The 22,490-nt window shown below is 45.4% G+C and overlaps 2 protein-coding genes across 4 annotated transcripts in view; one reads left to right on the forward strand and one right to left on the reverse strand.

The window, feature by feature from the left end:
• The window catches only part of LOC121537844 (la-related protein 4), a 16,807-nt gene extending 14,844 nt beyond the window's left edge, over positions 1 to 1,963 (forward strand). For all 3 annotated transcript variants that reach the window (XM_041845448.2, XM_041845450.2, XM_041845451.2), the window contains 2 exons: positions 117 to 327; positions 495 to 1,963. In XM_041845448.2, coding sequence (XP_041701382.1) covers positions 117 to 327; positions 495 to 938 — 655 coding nt within the window. In that variant the 3' untranslated portion in view covers positions 939 to 1,963. The remainder of the gene's footprint in view (positions 1 to 116; positions 328 to 494) is intronic.
• A 7,987-nt stretch (positions 1,964 to 9,950) lies between these two features.
• LOC121538294 (eosinophil peroxidase-like) lies at positions 9,951 to 21,031 on the reverse strand. Its single transcript, XM_041846164.2, has 13 exons — positions 20,916 to 21,031; positions 19,779 to 19,963; positions 19,527 to 19,659; positions 18,631 to 18,760; positions 18,301 to 18,507; positions 17,703 to 17,873; positions 14,398 to 14,593; positions 14,025 to 14,185; positions 13,553 to 13,811; positions 13,239 to 13,409; positions 11,430 to 11,667; positions 11,015 to 11,282; positions 9,951 to 10,577 (listed from the first exon to the last, which is right to left on the reverse strand). The coding sequence occupies exons 1-13, from the start codon at positions 21,029 to 21,031 to the stop codon at positions 9,951 to 9,953; spliced, it is 2,862 nt and encodes a 953-aa protein (XP_041702098.2).
• Positions 21,032 to 22,490: the final 1,459 nt, after the last annotated feature.

The raw sequence follows: 22,490 nt of genomic DNA on the forward strand, positions 1-22,490 counted from the left end.
TTTCATATAAAGGTTAAAGTTGTATTGAATTGATTAGAATCATGATAAGTCGAGGGAAATAGGGAGGCACAGGTCTGCCTCCGTCGTCATGGTTTGTCTTTTCTTTCCTCCTGTAGTGTACCCCATCAGGAGAAGGTGGCAGAGCCCTCAGCCCCCAAAGTCACCCCACACAGACCTGCTACCTCTGGGGCCAACCCAACCGGACCCCCCTCCACACAGCCAGCTGTGCCTGGCCCCAAGCCCCAACCCAGCACAGTGTCCTCCACACCAGCTACACCGAGCACGCCGGCCGCCACAGCCACCACCACCACTACCCCTGCACCACTGGTAAGACACCATGGATCATACTGGACCTCTAATCTAGCCATTTACAGATGATGGCTCTGCTTTACATAAGGATTGCTTCTTCGTCTTATGAAACGTAATTGGTTTCCCTTCTCTAACATTAGCTCTAACATCTACATCTGTTAACTCATTATTGTTAATTTTTTTAGTCTCTTGTTCAGGAGCCCCGCAAGCTCAGCTATGCCGAGGTGTGCCAGCGTGCCCCCCCTCCCGGCCCCCCAGCCTCGGCCTCCTCCTCCACACCAGCCCAGCCACTGCGTGAGCAGCGCGCCAACAAGGCAGAGGAGCCAGGCTCCACCACCACCACCAGCCCAGACGACCACACCAGGGGAGACCGGCAGGACAAGGCCCAGGAGAGGGATGGGGGCTGGGAGTGCAAGGAGAGCCGACCACGTGATCGGGACCATCGAGACCGTGACTCCCGGGACGGACGGTACTACCGTAACAATGGACCCCCCAGGCAGGGAGGCTCTGGGGGCCTCAAGTTCCATGAACAGAGACGGGGTCCCCAACCGGCCCGACGCATCTCCCCCCAAGGAGGCCCCAGACACACTGGCAAAGAGCAGAACATCCCCCCGGTATCGCCAAAGTAAAACTTCTGATATGAATGACGGGAGAAAAAAAAGTGTGAAAAAAAAAAAATTTTGTATATATACACACACACGTGGATATATATATAAAAAATGAAATGCATATAAAAGCAACAACCTTAGTGGTAGCCACCTCTCCCCCCCCGTCCCCCCGTCTGCCTCCTGGAACATTGTCCCAGAGAAAGAAAGAAAAGCTTTGTGACATGACAATGAAGTTCAAATGGAAGGCTGAGGACATCCAGGAGAAAGAACCATCATCTAAACAAGTGTGAACTGGCTTTCAGAGAGTGATTTGAAAAAGGAAAAATATCTAATTTAGGCCTCGTAAACAAATCTATTAGCAGAATTTAAAATCAGTGATTTTAAAAATCTATGTGATTTTATTTGGAGTTTGTTTCCTTTGCTACTCTGCCTGGGGAGAGGTTGGACACTGGGCGCTGTATTAAGGCCCTCTACCTTTTAGATGTTTAACAATAGATGTTGGTCTGCAAGGAACATATGCACTAAAGAACATAACATACATGCATATGTTGTGTACATATTCAGAGGTATCACTAACAACAACAATATCTTTCTGTTTTTCTCGTATGTGTACGTTCAGCAAGGATGAATGACTGAAGATGTGATTGATTGAGATGTCTGTTTATGCATTGATTGTTGCTAAGCAAACAGATTGGGACAAAGTGCTACAGTTCAGTGCACTGGTTTTCATGGAACAAATGAACGTCTCATTGTGATTCTAACATTCTAGAATCAATTACCTGAAATTGGCCAGTTGGACATGATCCTCTTAATAATGTTTATTCATGAAACATTTTAAGATTATAATATGAGCCTTGTTAATGATTGGCTCACCTATGCTATCAGTAAAGAATTCAACAAAAATAATTGGTAATAATCAAGCTACAGTTTTATGCCTGTTTTTACCCCTGAGCTGTCTGTATATGTGGCAAATACAGGTAACTGCCAAAATAAAGGAAACCCCAACATAAAGTGTCTTAATAGGTCGTTGGGCCACCAGGAGCCAGAACAGCTTCAATGCACCTTGGCGTAGATTCTACAAGTGTCTGGAACTCTATTGGAGGGATGTGACACCGTTATTCCACGAGAAATTCCTCATTTGGTGTTTTGTTGATGGTGGTGGAAAACGCTGTCTCAGGCGCCACAGAATCTACCATAAGTGTTTAATTGGGTTGAGATCTGGTGACTGACAGCCATGGCATATGGTTTTCATGCTCGGATGGGGGCATTGTCATCTTATAGGGGCATAGCTATGGTAGCCAAAATAATGGCCTGCCCAGCATTTTTATACATGACCTTAAGCGTGATGGGATGTTAATTGCTTAATTAACTCAGGAACCACACCGGTGTGTGTGTCTCTCATTTACTCAAGTGTTCCCATTATTTTGTCAGTTACCTGTATGTGGCTCTGTTTTATTGTTGTTTTAAGCTGAAATCCACTTGGGGTAAGAGCACTCCTCCGCCTGTTAGATGGCAGTTTCCTGGTCCAAAGCTGTTCATTTTCTTTATCTTCACTTCCTGACATGTTTGGATTTGCCGTCTTCTATCGGATTCAGATCATACTGATAATCAGTCAGCCAGGCTCTCTGTTTACAACTTACTATTCAGGTGGGGTTGTAGGTTAACTAAACATTTTTTTTGTAAACCTAGGGAATAGATCTGTTGACTGGTGCCAGTGTGTTTCTGCCCTCCTGCCCTAACTTATGGAATTGTCATATTTGGCTTGACATTGACAGCAATGGAGTTGGTAAGAGCTCAAACAGATCTTGGACCAGGCTGAAAGGTTGACGCGGTCAAACCTGACTGCTTAGAGTTGATAAGTTGACCTGAATGGTCTTGGCAAGATCTGGGTGGTTTCTCTCCACATCAATGCAGGATATTCAGGTTTAGCAACTAATTTTGTGTATTGTAAAAAATAAATAAAATAAAAATATGGTTTAGAAGTATCAGATTGAGAAGTAGGCTAGAGCAGGGTTTCCCAAACTTGGTCCTGGGACCACCTCCCGGTTGCACATTTTGGTTTTTACCCTAGCACTACACAGCTGATTCAAATAATCAAAGCTCGATGATGACGATGAGTTGGTTATTTGAATTGGCTGTGTAGCGCTAGGGCAGAAACCCAAATGTGCGCCCAGGTGTGGCCCCGGGACCGAGTTTGGGAAACGCTGGGCTAAAGAGTTCTGTTAGCTGAGAGATTGATTTAGCTAGCCTATATAGTAGATTTGGCAGCCAAGCAAAGGGTTAAACGATATCAGACCATTTTCATGTGCTATGTGCCAGCTGCCTATGACCCTAGTTGATGTGGTAGGGTAAGCTTTGACTGTGTCCCAAATGGTACCCTATTCCCTATATAGTGCACTACTTTTGAGCAGAGCCCTCGTCAAAAGTAGTGCACTATATAGGGAATAGGGTGCCATTGGAGACGCACACTTTGAGTTGAAATGGTTGGCTTAGTGATGTAGTCCTTTGGGAAAACTCTTTGTCCCAGTTAAACTGAACGTGAACTGTAGTATCCTATGCTGTGGTATTATTAACCCTTCACTAGAGAGCCGTGTGTGGAAGAATGTATTGGTTCTAATGCTGAACATCCAGAGGAAGGGAGGCTGGTTTTTGTCAAAAATGGGTATCTACCACCAGATTGTTTTGTTTTTAGGGTGAGTTTTGTTGTTTTAAAATGGGGTAATAAAAGACATTGACATGGGGGTTTGCAGTTTGGACTCACTGTACAACATTATTTACTTTTAAATTTTTATTTATTTTAATCCTACTGTCTTGGTAGGCTGGTTTCCCCAAGTTGTGTGTGTGAATTGGCAGAGAAGCACGCAGATGATATTGTTTGAGATTTCAGCAGAGAAATACTTGATGCATTGACTTTGGGTTTAGTAATGCCGTTCTAATTGAGTTAACCAATCACTCACTGAGGCTGTTTTTTCATTAATGAGTTGTGAGCAGCTAGTGATGTAGTGTGATGCACTAACTTGTTTAAAAAATGATCTTACTGTTCAAGTAATGTGAAAGAATTTTAGAAGCATATGGTAATGATATTAATGTTGACAGGCTTGCGAAAATCTACAGGAATAGCTTTTTTTTTGTCTCCATAATGTTTCCGGTATAATTTTTCTGTAAATTTTTGGTTTGGGGTGGCAACAAGCAAATAAAGCAATGGATCAATTTAAGTGTTTGAGACACTCAATTCTAGAACTCTGTATGCAATGTCACCCAAAAAAATAAATTATTTTGATTTGGCTTTTGAGTTCTGTGTCCTTTAGTGTTTTATCAAAGTATGTTGTGTTGCTAGTCCAAGCATTTGTCATCTCCCTTCTAATCTCTTGTGGACAGATTACGTAAACATCTGACCAAATTATGAGATTTTACGTCTGGAATAACCAAGATTATCTCACGTCTGGGTTACGGCAACTCTCTGCTGGCTGGGCTCCCAGCTCCCGTGCCATCATACCCCTGAAACACAACCAGAACGCCACAGCCTGCCTGGTGTCAACCTTCCCAAGTTCTCCCACGTTCTCATTGATAACATGCATAGGCGTATTTTGCATGTGAGGGGAACATGTCCCACCCAATATTCCAGATGGCTATTCTGCTATAAGTGGTTGTGACAGAGCGGTTTCTGTTTTCTTCCGATTCGTCTATAACTTTTGAACGGTTGGAGCTTTCAGGACGTTCACAAGCCGCACAGGACACGTTAGAAGGGACTAACAAAATCGCATTTGAAAGCAATGCAGATTTTATTTTCTACACACTTCTTGCCAGATGATCCCAAAACCTTTGCATTTCAGTCACTACAAACCATTAATCCTTCAGATTGAAATGTGGGCTACCTGATTTGACACATTTGTGTTATTTAGGGCATGTATTGAGGTAATGGCAGTAAGGACAAATTCAAATCTCATCAAATAATTTCTACACATTTGTTTCTGATAGCCCCAGGTAAAATTGAGAATCAAATAGCTTGACAGTAATAACATGGACCATCTTAAAACAATGATGTGTTAGGGTAGTAGATCTAGAGAAAAGCATAAAAAATGTTTTATAAAAAAAAAAAAAAAAATGTTTTTACACAAGCAGTACCCAGAGGAAGGAGGCTATACCTTGCCGGTCCCTGGCACAAAAACGTTTGAGAAACGCTGAAAGAAAGGTTTCCTTACCCTGTAAGCAGACAGTGGCCAGTTATGGACCCAAACTCTAACACTCATGAAAACATAAACAATTTATTGTACAGTTTACAATGCAAAGTATTCAGACCCCTTGACTTTTTCCACATTTTGTTACGTTACAGCCTTATTCTAAAATTGATTAAATAATGTTTTCCCCTGATCAATCTACACTCAATACCCCATAATGACAAAGCGAAAACAGGTTTTTAGAAACTTTTGCAAATGTATTTTGAAAAAATTACTGAAATACCTTATTTACATAAGTATTCAGACCCTTTGCTATGAGACTCAAAATTGAGCTCATGTGCATCCTGTTTCCATTTATCATCCTTGAGATGTTTCTACAACTTGATTGGAGTCCACCTGTGGTAAATTCAATTGATTGGACATGATTTGGAAAGGCACACACCTGTCTATATAAGGTCCCACAGTTGACAGTGCGTGTCAGAGCAAAAACCAAGCCATGAGGTCGAAAGAATTGTCCGTAGAGCTCCGAGACAGGATTGTGTCGAGGCACAGATCTGGGGAAGGGTACCAAAAAATTTCTGCAGCATTGAATGTCCCCAAGAACACATTGGACTCCGTCATTCTTAAATGGAAAAATTTGGAACCACCAAGACTCTTCCTAGAGCTGGCCGCCCGGCCAAACAGAGCAATCGGAGGAGAAGGGCCTTGGTCAGGGAGGTGACCAAGAACGCGATAGTCACTCTGACAGAGCTCCAGAGTTCCTCTGTGGAGATGGGAGAACCTTCCAGAAGCACAACCATCTCTGCAGCACTCCACCAACCAGTCCTTTACGGTAGAGTGGCCAGACGGAAGCCACTCCTCAGTAAAAGGCACATGACAGCCCGCTTGGAGTTTGCCAAAAGGCACCTAAAGGACTCTCAGACCATGAGAAACAAGATTGAACTCTTTGGCCTGAATACCAAGCGTCACATCTGGAGGAAACCTGGCACCATCTCTACGGTGAAGCATGGTGGTGGCAGCATTAGGCTGTGGGGATGTTTTTCTGCGGCAGGGACAGGGAGACTAGTCAGGATTGAGGGACAGATGAATGGAGCAAAGTACAGAGAGATCCTTGATGAAAACCTGTTCCAGAGCGCTCAGGACCTAAGACTGGCATGAAGGTTCACCTTCCAACAGGACAATGACCCTAAGCACAAAGCCAAGACAACGCAGGAGTGGCTTCGGGACAAGTCTCTGAATGTCCTTGAGTGGCCCAGCCAGAGCCCGGACTTGAACCTGATTGAACATCTCTGGAGAGACGTGAAAAGAGCTGTGCAGCAACGCTCCCTATCCAACCTGACAGAGCTTGAGAGGATCTGCAGAGAAGAATGGTAGAAACTCCCAAAATACACGTGTGCCATGCTTGTTGTGTCATACCCAAGAAGACTCGAGGCTGTAATCACAATGTGATATTTCAATCAAAAATATGTATTTTTTTTGCTAAGATTAAAAAAAACGGTTTTTGCTTTGTCATTATGGGGTATTGTGTGTAGATTGATTAGGGGAAAAAACTATTTAATCAATTTTAGAATAAGGCTGAATACTTTCCGAATGCACTGTATATCAAAGAATGTCACTTTGGCCATAACAATTATTTCATGTAAATTATAGAAATGGATAGAAAGATTTTACACAATTTGACATTTTGGAGAGATTTATCACACAAAGAACGCCTGGAACCAACTCAATGACCTTGTGATTGAAGTGTCCGCCCAGAGATTGGAAGGTTGGGGCTTATCCACGGTCGAGTCATACCAAAGACTCTAAAAACAGGACCTAATGCGTCTGCTTGGCACTCAGCATTAAAGAGATGTATTGGGGGTAAGGCCCTTTGACAGACTAGCGTCCTGTCCAGGGGGTGTGTTTGTCATCAAGCTGCTTGACGCTACATAAAAACAAGATGGGCTCCTGCCACTATGGGCTGTTCTGGGTTGGACAAGGCTTACTTACGTAGTAGAGGACGCCTGGGCCTTGTTATGGATAAAAACCTATACAGACAGATTGGTATAAGAAATCTGCTCCATTTCTTTTGCACATGTTGACAAGACGATAAGGATTCACCGAAGTGGAATATTGACCAACAGAGCATCTTTGAATAGTCCTCTTCATGTACACTTGAAAAAACTAAGAGGTTTTAATCTTTTAATCTTCTGTGTTGTATATTAAAGTGTCTCAAACTTAAAAACATTTCAAGTCAATATCTGACATGGTACAGGTTTCTTCAATTTGAGCCAATAACCATGTGTGTGTGAGGTGTGTGAGCCAATAACCATGTGTGTGTGAGGTGTGTGAGCCAATAACCATGTGTGTGTGAGGTGTGTGAGCCAATAACCATGTGTGTGTGAGGTGTATACTTTTGATACCATAAAGATTTGTATAAGACTACCAAAAAACACCTTGTGTGACCCTGTTTTAGCCCATTGTGACTCAGGAGATGGACACTATTTGGCATGACAGGAACCTGCCACTTTTTCCAAATCTGTGGGTGGCAAGCAAACCTGAATAAATACTTTAATTTTGAACAAAAAAAATATTTGTTAGTGTTTATAGCTTAGAGTCTGAAATTGAATAGGTTAACATTTTCATACCCATTGACTTTCCTTTATTTTCCTTAAAACACCTCTTCAACTTATCTTTCATACTATGTTTTCTACACACCTTCCAGAGAAGCCAGGAGTAAATGAGTAATGGCAAACCTTGTTCAAAGGCCCAGTGCAACATGACTAAGGTCATTTGAAATAAAACAGCCACACCAATGCTTTGGAAATTATCAGTTTTTCATGCTGATTTCAGGGATTGACATGTTATCTTAAGGAGGGTACCCAGACTGTTAAGTGTTCTTCATTCTGTAAAGGGATAGGGTTAGTGCAGCGGTTCCCAAACTAAGGGTCGCGACCACATGTGGGGTCATCTGATATGAAAATGGTGTCACGGGAGAATTTCCAAAATCCTGGTAAAAATAAAATATTATAATATTATATCCTCTTTGTCTCTCAAAATGATTGTAATGTGGTTAACCTTAAAAATCTAAATGAAAATAATTCAAATCTAAAAGTTTAAATTCAACCTGAGAGCACAATTAGCAGTAGGTAACTATGTAAACTACATCGGGCACGCCTGTTCCCAAAACGATGTGATTTTGGATCAGAGCATGACAATGTTCTATTTCACACTGAGGCCTGGTGGTTGTCGAGGGGGAGTGTTGGGAATATTTTTCGAATTGAGAGAGGAACTGTTGTCATTCGCAATGGATGTAAAAAACAGACTTTGTTGACTTTCTGTGTAATTAAAGAAAATGTGTATCCTTGCCTATGTAACAGACATATTTGGGAAACTGAATTAACTGAACGCAAGCATGCAGGGGAAATACAAAACAATTCTACAGATGAGTAACCGAATCAGCGAAATCCATTTGACTGTGATCCTTGCTCAGTTGACATGCCGGTACATGAAACCGAATGCTGCAGACAACGCATTCACGGGTCACTATGGAGGAGTTTTGGTTCCTGACTCAAACGGAATACTGTGCCGTCACCCTCCGAGCATTAAAACTATTGGTACGCTGATTCAGCGCTCTCGTCTGCATTACAAACAAATATCGATCCAGGTTGGATGTGACAGGAGAGATGAGGTGCGCACTTTCGACCACGCCCCCTGACTATGAGACGCTCGAACGTGACATGCATCAAGCACACCCATCTCATTAGTTGTGGTGAGATAAGATAAATTATGTCAGACTAATTTGCAATTGACTGTCATAGCCCCACATTAAAAGTATATAATGGTGAGTTGAGAATACAATCAGAAATACTTATAGAATGTTTTGCAATTGACTGCCATAGCCCCAATTAAAAAGAAAACAGGCTGTTAATTACATAATTGTTTTTCAAATGGTCATGAGAATTTTCAGATATCAAAATGGGGTAAGGGCCCAGATAGTTTGGGAACCCCTGGGTTAGGGTATGCCACCTGTTTTCTCATCCAAACACTCTCAGCATAGAGTAGAAGAGGTTATCACACCATTTACATTTTAGTTATTTAGCAGAAGCTCTTATCCAGACCGACTTACAGGAGCAATTAGGGTTAAGTGCCTTGCTCAAGGGCACATCGACAGATGTTTCACCTATTCGGCTTAGGGATTAGAACCAGCAACCTTTCAGTTACTGGCCCAACGCTCTTAACCGCTAGACTACCTGCCACCGTGCAAATAAATGTTCTGTCTTAGTTGAGTCTTTTTAATTTCTTTTTCTGATGCAGTGCTTATTCATGCAATAAAACACATGAATACAGTGTTTCAATAAAATAAAATATTAGCAAAATGCATCATAATAAAAGCACTAAACATGTAAATCAGTACAGAAGGTGCACAAAATCTACAATTAGCAAAGTCTTATGATAACTGACTTGAACATATATAATCTAAGATTGTTGATAATAAACTAAGTACACAATTATCCAAAATGGCTACTAGAACTGCTAGCTGATTGACATTTGTCCTACATGTTTAGTGCCATTGTATATGTTGGAGGTAAGGCGGTGTGTATAGAGGAATTCAGCAGTAGTTTTCCTTTCTTTGTAGAAATGTTTTTACTTTATGATTTGTAAACGTTTTTATAAAGGCAAGTCTTTTGCATTCCTTCGCACGAATCAATACATACAAATGTATGAAGTACTCCTTGATTGATTGTCATAGCAACACATAAAAATCCACAGTAACAAAGGCATAACAAACTAGTTAATTATCTGCAAGAAGTACAGCAGGTGTCCTGAGAAGAAGCTGTCTGAAGTGAGGCCATTGACACAATTCACCTCATTGTTACGCCACAGGTCCACACTGAGAAACTGAAAGAAAACTGGTATCACCAGGTGTGGTGCTGGTGGTTATGAACACACCTGACTTTATATTGTAATGGTTTGGCCTGTTGTAGACGACCTGGCTAAAAACTGTGACTTTGCTGTGGGTGAGGAAGTTGTCGGCCAGCTGGAAAGAGAAGGGTTGTGGGTGAGGAAGTTGTCGGCCAGCTGGACAGAGAAGGGTTGTGGGTGAGGAAGTTGTCAGCCAGCTGGACAGAGAAGGGTAGTGGGTGAGGAAGTTGTCAGCCAGCTGGACAGAGAAGGGAAGTGGGTGAGGAAGTTGTCGGCCAGCTGGACAGAAAAGGGTTGTGGGTGAGGAAGTTGTCGGCCAGCTGGACAGAGAAGGGTTGTGGGTGAGGAAGTTGTCGGCCAGCTGGACAGAGAAGGGTTGTGGGTGAGGAAGTTGTCGGCCAGCTGGACAGAGAAGGGTTGTGGGTGAGGAAGTTGTCGGCCAGCTGGACAGAGAAGGGTTGTGGGTGAGAGAAGGCGGTGAGCTGCTGGATGGCGTATGTTGCTGCTGGGGCATCCGGGGGCGTCGGGGGGTGTCCAGGGGCGTCCGGGGGGTGTTCGGGGGCGTCGGGAGGAGGGGCTCACATCACATCAGATCTAGAGAGGAATAGAGAAAAAGAGGATGATGTCTGGAGAGAGGAGGGATGGAGAGAGGAGGGGATGGAGAGAGGAGGGGACGAGAGAGGAGGGGATGGAGAGAGGAGGGGATGGAGAGAGGAGGGGATGGAGAGAGGAGGGGATGGAGAGAGGAGCGGACGAGAGAGGAGGGGATGGAGAGAGGAGGGGATGGAGAGAGGAGGGGATGGAGAGAGGAGGGGATGGAGAGAGGAGGGGATGGAGAGAGGAGGGGACGAGAGAGGAGGGGATGGAGAGAGGAGGGGATGGAGAGAGGAGGGGACGAGAGAGGAGGGGATGGAGAGAAGGATGGATGGAGAGAGGGGTGGATGGAGAGATGGGTGGATGGGTTATTGATGGATTAAATGTCACCTTAACTGATATTGAAGTTCAATCAGTTACCTCGTTGTCCTGTTCTGACGGCTCCTGATCCGGCTCCTCATCCTGCTGCTCCTGATCGGCCATAGAAGGGCTCTCCTTCCAGGCTCTAAGGTTTAATTTCGGGACCTTGTTGCAGTTGATGGGTGTGTTCCCTCCCCCAGGGATGCTGAAGGGGTTACGGGACACGGCTGTAATGCCAGTGTTGTCACAGATGATCAGGGCCAGAGAGGCATTTCTCAGGGCATTCCTCTGTGCCGAGGTGAAGACGCCTGGGTTTTCATACCACAGCCTGGGGATCAACAAGCAATATGAGACATACTCTAACAGAGAAACACACACTGGATCTTTAAAAACTGGCAGTGCTATGTCAAATACCTTACTTGATGCAGGTCAGGCAATGACACACACACACACACACACACACACACACACACACCTGTCTCCCTGGCGGATCCTCTGGAACTGGGTGGCGATGAGGCAGGTGAAGAGAGGCCCGACGCGGCCCCCGTGTACGAAGGGTTCAGCCACGCCCCCCATCCACACATCAATGTTATCTGGAGTGCCGTAGAGCTGCAGCAGTCTGAAGGCCAGGTCTGTGTTGTTCAGAACCACGGCCAGCTCGTCCAGGTTACTAGGCGTTGAGAGCCCACAGAATTTACGCCAAGCATTGTAGTCTAGGTTAGGATAGAGAAAGGAAATAATTCATGGATGGAACAGACTGATAGAGATACAGTATATCAAAGGAGAAATTATAACATAGGTAAAGGATATGAGTTGAATGGTAAAGATGTGTTTATCTGTGGAGTAGTATAACAGTATAGATGTGTTTATCTGTGGTAGCAGTATAACAGTATAGATGTGTTTATCTGTGGAGCAGTATAACGGTATAGATGTGTTTATCTGTGGAGCAGTATAACAGTATAGATTTGTTGATCTGTGGAGCAGTATAACGGTATAGATGTGTTTATCTGTGGAGCAGTATAACAGTATAGATGTGTTTATCTCTGGAGCAGTATAACAGTATAGATGTGTTTATCTGTGGAGCAGTATAACGGTATAGATGTGTTTATCTGTGGAGCAGTATAACAGTATAGATTTGTTGATCTGTGGAGCAGTATAACGGTATAGATGTGTTTATCTGTGGAGTTGTATAACAGTATAGATGTGTTTATCTATGGAGCAGTATAACAGTATAGATGTGTTTATCTGTGGTAGCAGTATAACAGTATAGATGTGTTTATCTGTGGTAGCAGTATAACAGTATAGATGTGTTTATCTGTGGTAGCAGTATAACGGTATAGATGTGTTTATCTGTGGAGCAGTATAACAGTATAGATGTGTTTATCTGTGGAGCAGTATAACAGTATAGATGTGTTTATCTGTGGTAGCAGTATAACGGTATAGATGTGTTTATCTGTGGAGCAGTATAACAGTATAGATGTGTTTATCTGTGGAGCAGTATAACAGTATAGATGTGTTTATCTGTGGAGCAGTATAACAGTATAGATGTGTTTATCTGTGGTAGCAGTATAACAGTATAGATGTGTTTATCTATGGAGCAGTATAACAGTATAGATGTGTTTATCTGTGGAGCAGTATAACAGTATAGATGTGTTTATCTGTGGAGCAGTATAACAGTATAGATGTGTTTATCTGTGGAGCAGTATAACAGTATAGATGTGTTTATCTGTGGAGCAGTATAACAGTATAGATGTGTTTATCTGTGGAGCAGTATAACAGTATAGATGTGTTTATCTGTGGTAGCAGTATAAAAGTATAGATGTATTTATCTGTGGAGCAGTATAACAGTATAGATGTGTTTATCTGTGGAGCAGTATAACAGTATAGATGTATTTATCTGTGGAGCAGTATAACGGTATAGATGTGTTTATCTGTGGAGCAGTATAACAGTATAGATGTGTTTATCTGTGGAGCAGTATAACAGTATAGATGTGTTTATCTGTGGAGCAGTATAACAGTATAGATGTGTTTATCTGTGGAGCAGTATAACAGTATAGATGTGTTTATCTGTGGAGTAGTATAACAGTATAGATGTGTTTATCTGTGGAGCAGTATAACAGTATAGATGTGTTTATCTGTGGAGTAGTATAACAGTATAGATGTGTTTATCTGTGGAGCAGTATAACAGTATAGATGTGTTTATCTGTGGAGCAGTATAACAGTATAGATGTGTTTATCTGTGGTAGCAGTATAACGGTATAGATGGAATGTGGAGGGTGTGTACCAGGCAGGCCATGGTCACGTCCACGCTGCATGTTGAGGGAGCCCAGGTCCAGAGCCAGGTGGCTTATAAACTGGAATAGTTTTTCCCTCAGAGCATCCACCATCATGTGGTCCTGGGTGTTCAGCTTAGCAGGCCGACCCACCAGACCTCGGATCAGAGGGTCGATACCACCTAAAGGAGGACAGACAGAGAATAGGATGTTGTTGTTTTTTACCTTTCCCCCCATCATAGACTGTTAATAATCCAGAGAGTGAATTAGTTTACAACTGGCAAGGGGTCTGCAAAGCATTCCTATGTGACCCACCACCACTCACCCTCAAACACCAGCCTCCAGGGGGTGAAGAAGGCCTTGAAAAGGGGCACGCTGGGGAACCTGGGATTCTCCCTGTTGTTGCTGTCCAGGCGGGACAGCATGGGCTGGATGGCCAGGTGGGCAAAGCGGTAAGCTGCTGTCGCAAACACGTTGGCAATGCTGGGATCAATCGTCTCATTGTAGCCAGGGTAACGGCCGAGCTGCCGGGCCATGGCATCTGGACCCACAATGTGCGGCAGGTAGTCCCTGAACACAAACACCTGGGAGGGAGGGTGAGGCAGAGAGTGAGAGTACATTCATTTTGAGGTGTTTATGTGACAGGGAAGCTGTGTCAACGTGAGAAGATCAAAGACTGTTTACTGTATGTGTGTGAGGAGGAGAAGCAGAGGGAAGAGTGTGTGTTAGAGAGCACTGGACCTGTAGCGGAGAGAAGGAGATGACATCATATGGTGATATGAGTCTGTTACTGGTACCTGTGCGTAGGCGCCCATGATCTTGCGGGCCTCCTGATAGAGTGTGTCACCGTCCCAATGTGGGTTGAGACGACGCAGGGCACGGGCCAGACGGTTGTGCTCACGCATGAACATTGTGTGAATGGATGTCAAAGCTATGTTTTCATCCACACGAGCATCACCTGGAAGACAGGGACTTATAGGTGAGGCCAAATAGTGATTGAGATTAACATCATGCACATTGTGTTTCTGTATCTAGACAACTATTATACATGAAAGTCAAAGACTTCCTCTAGTCAAAGTTCTATCGCTTTTTGTCATCATTCTGTTTCTTACACTTTAACCTAAATATACATTGGTCTACTCTTTGGACAAACAGAGTTGAAAGGCTAACCTGCAATGAAGCAGGGCACCTCCGTGGCATTGGTGACTTTGGTGATTCTCCCGCGGGTTGCACACATGTTCCCCTTCACGTCAGTGAAAGGTAGAAACTCGCGTCCTTTGTCTTTGAACTCTTTGTTGACACGCAGCAGGCCTCCATCGTTGGTGAGGTCACGTAAGTCACGCGCCAACCCCTCCTCAGAGCCGTACTGTCACGATCGTCTGAAGAAGCGGACCAATACGCAGCGCGTGGAGTGAACATGATGACTTTATTTAATAAAGCAACCACGAAAAAACAACAAATGACGATAGTGAAGTCCTCTGTAACACTGACAGAAACATGGAACAAAAACCCACAAACACACAGTGAAACCACAACAGTTTAAATATGGCTCCCAATCAGAGATAACGAGCCGACAGCTGTCACTCGTTACCTCCGATTGGGAGTCACATGAATAATAACCACCACAACATAGAAATGAACACCTAGAAAACAACATAGAAATACACCCAAAAGAAAATGAACAACCCTGGCTCAATAATCAAAGTCCATGGAGCCAGAGTGTCACAGTACCCCCCCCTAAAGGTGCGAACTCCGGGCGCACCAGCATACAGTCTAGGGGAGGGTCTGGGTGGGCGTCTGTCCATGGTGGCGGCTCTGGCACTGGTCGTGGTCCCCACCCCACCATAGTCACTACCCGCTTACGTAGCCTCCTCCAAATGACCACCCCCCAACTAAACCCCACAGGATTAAGGGACAGCACTGGACTAAGAGGCATCACCGGACTCAGGGGCAGCACCGGACTAAGGGGCAGCACCGGGCTAAGGGGCAGCACCGGGCTAAGGGGCAGCACCGGACTAAGGGGCAGCACCGGACTGAATGGCGGATCCTGGCTGGCTGGCTCTGGCGGATCCTGGCTGGACGGCTCTGGCGGATCCTGGCTGGACGGCTCTGGCGGATCCTGGCTGGACGGCTCATGGCTGGCTGACGGATCTGGCTGCTCATGGCTGGCTGACGGATCTGGCTGCTCATGGCTGGCTGACGGACCTGGCTGCTCATGGCTGGCTGGACGGATCTGGCTGCTCATGGCTGGCTGACGGATCTGGCCGATCCTGTCTGGCGGAAGGCTCTGGCTGATCCTGTCTGGCGGAAGGCTCTGGCTGATCCTGTCTGGCGGAAGGCTCTGGCTGATCCTGTCTGGCGGAAGGCTCTGGCTGATCCTGTCTGGCGGAAGGCTCTGGCTGATCCTGTCTGGCGGAAGGCTCTAGCGGCTCCTGTCTGGCGGAAGGCTCTAGCGGCTCCCGGTCTGGCGGACGGCTCTGAAGGCTCATGGCAGACGGGCGGCTTTGCAGGTTCAGTACAGACGGGCGGCTTTAGCGCCGTTGGGCAGACGGGCAGTTCAAGCGCCGTTGGGCAGACGGGCAGTTCAGGCGCCGTTGGGCAGACGGGCAGTCCAGGCGCCGTTGGGCAGACGGGCAGTTCAGGCGCCGTTGGGCAGACGGGCAGTTCAGGCGCCGTTGGGCAGACGGGCAGTTCAGGCGCCGTTGGGCAGACGGGCAGTTCAGGCGCCGTTGGGCAGACGGCAGACTCTGGCCGTCTGAGGCGCACCTTAGGCCTGGCGCGTAGTGCCGGAACTGGAGGTACCGGGCTGAGGACACGCATCTCAGGGCTAGTGCGGGAGAAGGAACAGGCCGGACCGGGCTGGCGACGCGCACCGTAGACTTGGTGCGGGTGGCAGGAACAGGCCGGGTCGGGCTGGCGACGCGCACCGTAGACTTGGTGCGGGTGGCAGGAACAGGCCGGACCGGGCTGGCGACAGCGCACCGTATCCCTGGTGCGAGTGGCCGGAACAGGCCGGGTCGGGCTGGCGACGCGCACCGTATCCCTGGTGCGAGTGGCCGGAACAGGCCGGGCCGGGCTGTCGACGCACACCGTATCCTTGGTGCGTGGAGCAGGAACAGGCCGGGCAGGGCTGTCGACGCACACCGTATCCTTGGTGCGTGGAGCAGGAACAGGCCGGGCAGGGCTGTCGACGCACACCGTATCCTCTGTGCGTGGAGCAGGAACAGGCCGGGCTGGGCTGGCGACGCACACCGTAGGTTCTGTGCGTGGAGCAGGAACAGGCCGGGCTGGGCTGGCGACGCACACCGTAGGTTCTGTGCGTGGAGCAGGAACAGGCCGGGCTGGGCTGGCGACGCACACCGTGGGCTTGGTGCGTGGAGCAGGAACAGGCCGGGCAGGGCTGTCGACGCACACCGTATCCTTGGTGCGTGGAGCAGGAACAGGCCGGGCTGGGCTGGCGACGCACACCGTAGGTTCTGTGCGTGGAGCAGGAACAGGCCGGGCTGGGCTGGCGACGCACACCGTAGGTTCTGTGCGTGGAGCAGGAACAGGCCGGGCTGGGCTGGCGACGCACACCGTAGGTTCTGTGCGTGGAGCAGGAACAGGCCGGGCTGGGCTGGCGACGCACACCGTGGGCTTGATGCGTGGAGTAGGAACAGGCCGGTCCGTACTGGGAACACACACCACTGGCTTTAACTGGGGATCAGGAACGGGCCGGACCGGACTGGTAACACACATCAGTCTCTCACGCCGTGCCGCAACAACTTCCCTTCCTCTACTCGCCAATGGCTCCCGTAATCCGATAGCCTTCTCTCCACGTCTCCCTGTGGCAGCCTCCTGCTGCCCAGCCGCCGCCATGTGCCCCCCAAAAAACTTTTTTGGGGTTGCCTCTCGTCCTTCCAACGATGATGGCCCTGCTGACGCCGTTGCTCCTCTCTCGCCAGGGCCTTGATCTTCCCCCAAGGTCCCTTGCCCCCGAGCATGTCCTCCCAGGACCACGATTTGCCCACCTGGGCCATCGCCAGCCTCTCGATCTCCTTACCAGGCGCTTCCTCCCATGTCCAGCTGTCTTGCTCCTGGACACGCTGCTTGGTCCTTCTATGGTGGGTTTTTCTGTCACGATCGTCTGAAGAAGCGGACCAATACGCAGCGCGTGGAGTGAACATGATGACTTTATTTAATAAAGCAACCACGAAAAAACAACAAATGACGATAGTGAAGTCCTCTGTAACACTGACAGAAACATGGAACAAAAACCCACAAACACACAGTGAAACCACAACAGTTTAAATATGGCTCCCAATCAGAGATAACGAGCCGACAGCTGTCACTCGTTACCTCCGATTGGGAGTCACATGAATAATAACCACCACAACATAGAAATGAACACCTAGAAAACAACATAGAAATACACCCAAAAGAAAATGAACAACCCTGGCTCAATAATCAAAGTCCATGGAGCCAGAGTGTCACACGTACACCTGCCCCAAGTCCAGGAAGGCATTCAGGGCATTGATCTGCTCCCTCCTGTTGGCCATGTCACCGAAATTGAAAGCAGACTTTCCTGTGCCGCACACGGGCGCTGATCGGAAGACTGGGATGCAGCTGTCTGGGCCAGTGGGCAAGCGTGGGTCATTGAGAGGAATCTGGTCATGGAGGACAAGACGGAGGTTGAAGAACTATTACTGGGGGGTTTGAGCCCTGAATGCTGATTGACTGACAGCTGTGGTATATCAGAGCGTATACCACGGGTATGACAAAACGCTTATTTTTATTGCTCTAATTATGTTGGGTAACAAGTTTATAATAGCAATAAGGTATCTCGGGGGTTTGTGATATATGGCCAATATTCCACGGCTAAGGGCTGTGTCCAGGCACTCCGTGTTGCGTCGTGCGAAGAACGTCCCTTAGCCATGGTATATTGGCTATATACCACACCTCCTCTGGCCTTATTGCTTAAATAATCCATTGACCATGGATAGAAAAGGTCCAGATATACAGGGGTGACTGTATAGTCATAGAGCCTGCTGTAAGTGTTGGGCTGTGGGATGTGATGTGAGAGCGGGGACTGACCTGGATGGGGAAACAGGGTTCGGAGCGTTCACAACTCTGATCACAGTCCAGGCCGTTGCTGAAGGCGCGGATGCTGGGGGATTCGGGCGTGAATGTCAGGTCATGGTCGTTCCACTGGCCAAAAATGGTGACCATGTGTGTGAACTCGCGATCGCTCTCTACACCGGCGTCATTGGTTGCCAGGATACGGTTAGAGACCTCCCTTACCTGCACACAGGGAGGGAAAGAGGGCAGAGGGAGAACAATGAAAGACAATTATATTACTTTATATCTAACTTGTGGTGAAATAGTAGCAGTTATTCCAACTATGTATATTTATTGTCATCATACCAGAGGGAGCACAAAGTTGTTGAAGCTCCTGTTTGGGTCCCAGCTTTTGGGTCTAGAGACCCCATCGTCATACTGAGCAGGCAGCCAACGAGTGAAGGGGGTGTTTGAGGCTCCAAGACGAGGGTACTTCCTAAGAAGAATGAAGAAAATACAAATCAGAATAGAGAAACCTCACTTGAGAAACTCAAGGTACAGGTAACTGCCAAAATAATGGAAATACTTGAGTAAATGAGGGATACAAAGTATATTGGAAGCTGGTGCTTCCACACAGGTGTGGTTCCTGAGTTAATTAAGCAATTAACATCCCATCATGATAAGGGTCATGTATAAAAATGCTGGGCATGCCATTATTTTGGCTACCATAGCTATGCCCCTATAGGATGACAATGCCCCCATCCACAGGGCACAGTACGAGTGGTCACTGAATGGTTTGATGAGCATGAAAATTATGTAAACCATATGTCATGGCTGCCTCAGTCACCAGATCTCAACCCAATTCAACACTTATGGGAGATTCTGGAGCAGTGCCTGAGACAGTTTTTTCCACTACCGTCAACAAAACACCAAATTATGGAATTTCGCGTGGAAGAATGGTGTCACATCCCTCCAATAGAGTTCCAGACACTTGTAGAATATATGCCAAGGTGCATTGAAGCCTTTCTGGCGGATCGTGGTGGCCCAACGCCATATTAATACACTTTATGTTGGTGTTTCCTTTATTTTGGCAGTTACCTGTATAAGGCCACATCTCCTGCGACCTATGACTGCATAGCCAGACCTCAGACCTACACTGATTGCACTTACCTTTATATTCCACCTTATACAACTACTGTGCACAAGGCTTTGAAATTGTTGCGTTCAAAGTATAAAACCTGTCATGCCCCTGGTGCTCTTACAGGTTGTTGCAGACACTGGTGGCTGTGCGGTACTTGTTAACGTTGGGTGTGGTGTGGCAGGAGGGTATGCTGACACGAGCTGCACAGCCGGTTACCCGGGCAATGGTGTCTAGCTCCTGTGTTGTGAGGAGGTCTGAGAAACAAGAGAAAAGGAATAATGTGTGGATGTGTTTGTGTGTGGATGGGTGTGTGTGTGTCTGAGTGTATGTGTGTTTGTGTGTACGTGGTTATGTGTATTTGTGTGAAACTGACCTGTTGCGTTGAGTGAGCGTTTGTGCAGCCTGTGGTTGCGGTGGACTTTCTCATGGATCAGTCTCAGGGTGTTCTCCAGGTAGTCTGCAGACCGTACAGCAGAGCGCGTGTCCCTGGCAGGCTGCTTCATGAGACGCAGGACATCTGAGGGCCTTGTGGACTGTCCACGCACTCTCTCCAGACTCCTAAGATATGGACAAGCACAGTGGTGTAAAGTACTTAAGTAAAAATACTTTAAAGTACTACTTAAGTAGTTTTTTGGGGTATCTGTACTTTACTTTACTATTTATAATATTGACAACTTGTACTTTTACTCCGCTACATTCCTAAAGAAAATAATCTACTTTTTACTCCATACATTTTCCCTGACACTCAAAAGTACTTGTTACATTTTTTATGCTTAGCAGGACAGGAAAATGGTCCAATTCACACACTTATCAAGAGAACATCCCTGGTCATCCCTACTGCCTCTGATCTGGCGGACTCACTAAACACAAATGCCTCATTTGTAAATTATGTCTGAGTGTTGGAGTGTGCCCCTTGCTATCTGTACATTTAAAAAACAAGAAAATGGTGGCGTCTTGTTTGCTTAATGTAAGGAATTTGAAATTATTTATACTTTTACTATTGATACTTAAATATATTTTACCAATTACATTTACTTTTGATACTTAAGTAAATTTAAAACTAAATACTTTTACTCAAGTAGAATTTTACTGGGTGACTTATTTTCTATTAAGGTATCTTTATTTTTACTCAAGTATGACAATTGGGTACTTTTTCCACCACTGGACAAGCAGATGACAGAGTTATGAACAGAAACAAGCTCCTGCAGTTGAATAGAATCTCTGTACAGAGGCAGATTTATTGTACTAATCATATGAACTTATGAGAAATAGAAATGATGAACCCATTATTTTCTAAAGGAAATACAAAAGGAAAAAATTAAGCGAATTAAAAAATAAGAAAGTGCAAATCAGTTTCTTCGACTGAGTGAGACAAGGCTAGTGTAAATCAGTTTCTTCGACTGAGTGAGACAATTGTGTTAGTTGCATAAGACACTAGTGCTGGTCATTTCAATTTTACACAATTTACAAAGACAGAGATCTGAAGAGGTCAACTGTCAGGTTTACTGACTTTTCTCTGGAGTACTTGTAGGCTTCATCTACGAGTCTCTTTGCCTCCTCTATTGAACTGTGAATGAAAGGGCCACCCAAACTGTCCTCTGTAGACAGGGCTAGCTGGATGAACATCAGGCACAGCCACAATGCCAGGAGAGAGGGAAACAACTTCATCTCTGAAAAGCAGAAAGGGGTTTATCAGTTTACCATCCTTAAAAAAACATGCTGCTCTCTTCAATGTAATGTGCACATCTTTTGCTTATAGCTGCTTTTCAGATTGTGAGAGAGAACTACAGAGACATCTCAACAACAAAAAAATCACGAAATACTTTTGCACACAATATTAATAATAAAAACTAGGGCTGTCAGAGTAAATCAGTTAACTCGAGTTAACTCTATGTAATTTTAGTGCACTCTTTTTTTCCTCTTGTGATTAACCGCATTGTCTGAAAGCGTTGAAAATGCACTGAAAACATCTTATACAGCTTAGTTTGAGCAAATTCTGAATAATTTACGATTAATTGCGATTAATCACAGCAAATCCTGTGATTAAATCAATTAAATGTTTGAATCATTTGACATCCTTATTAATAAAACATTCATGCATGGATCAGAATTACCATGGAGAACAGAAAAACTAAAATATAACCTGATTATCAGACCAGACAAGAGAAACATATAGCAACATTTATTTTATTTTATTCAATCTTACCTTTGTTTTAACAACTCTTGTTGTGAAGTCTTGTTGAGAAGTAAACTGTTGTCTGAAGATGTATAGAGCTAACAGTTCTATTTATAGTCAATGTTGCAAAGCCTCACCCTATTATCTGACGTCTGTCAGGCGTTCCTTCTTTCCGCATGTCTGGCCTGGCCTTGACCAAATCGATCATTGATTGATAATATTATTTAATGTGTTACTTTTGAGTCAATCAAGATAAATGGTATTTGAAAAAATAATAATTTACAATCACCTGGCTACTCTATATTCAGGCCAGCTGTTTCCTGCTAGAACCCTTTTGCAGTATGATGAGTTAAATGATTGTGATGATTATGCCTGCATGGTCTACGGTCTGGGCTAACAATAATACAAGAATGGATGAATTACTTTATTTTGAGCTGCTGTGTACTACTCAAATGGCGCACTTACAACCAGCACAGTTTATATGGGGACAGCCGAATAACCCTTTTGGAACCTTTTTTTCTAAGATTGTAGCTTTGCGATATTTGAATTAGGGAAATTGACATCATGCAACAGACTTGTGCATTGTGATTGAAATATGTGCTTTAGGATTGTATCGTAAAGCACTGATCTCAAGTCACAAACTTTACTTTTGTAAAGTCAAATTGGTCCATTGGGTAGACCCCCAGAGCTAGCTATAGTCTGTTGAAACGACCTCCATAGGGAAGTTTCAGTAAAAAAATGAAGGTCCCTAACTCTAAACATGACTAAGGTCATTTGAAATAAAACAGATTCTCACCATCATTCTTCCTTGTTTCAGGGAATGACACTTTATTGACTTTGAGGGAATGCTGCCGGATCGTTTCCTTGTATGCACCGCAGCCTTATTGTTCTTTGTGTAATGAGAAAAGG

The sequence above is a fragment of the Coregonus clupeaformis genome, chromosome 24 (genome assembly GCF_020615455.1).
Source record: "Coregonus clupeaformis isolate EN_2021a chromosome 24, ASM2061545v1, whole genome shotgun sequence".
In the NCBI taxonomy this organism is placed as follows: Eukaryota; Metazoa; Chordata; class Actinopteri; order Salmoniformes; family Salmonidae; genus Coregonus; species Coregonus clupeaformis.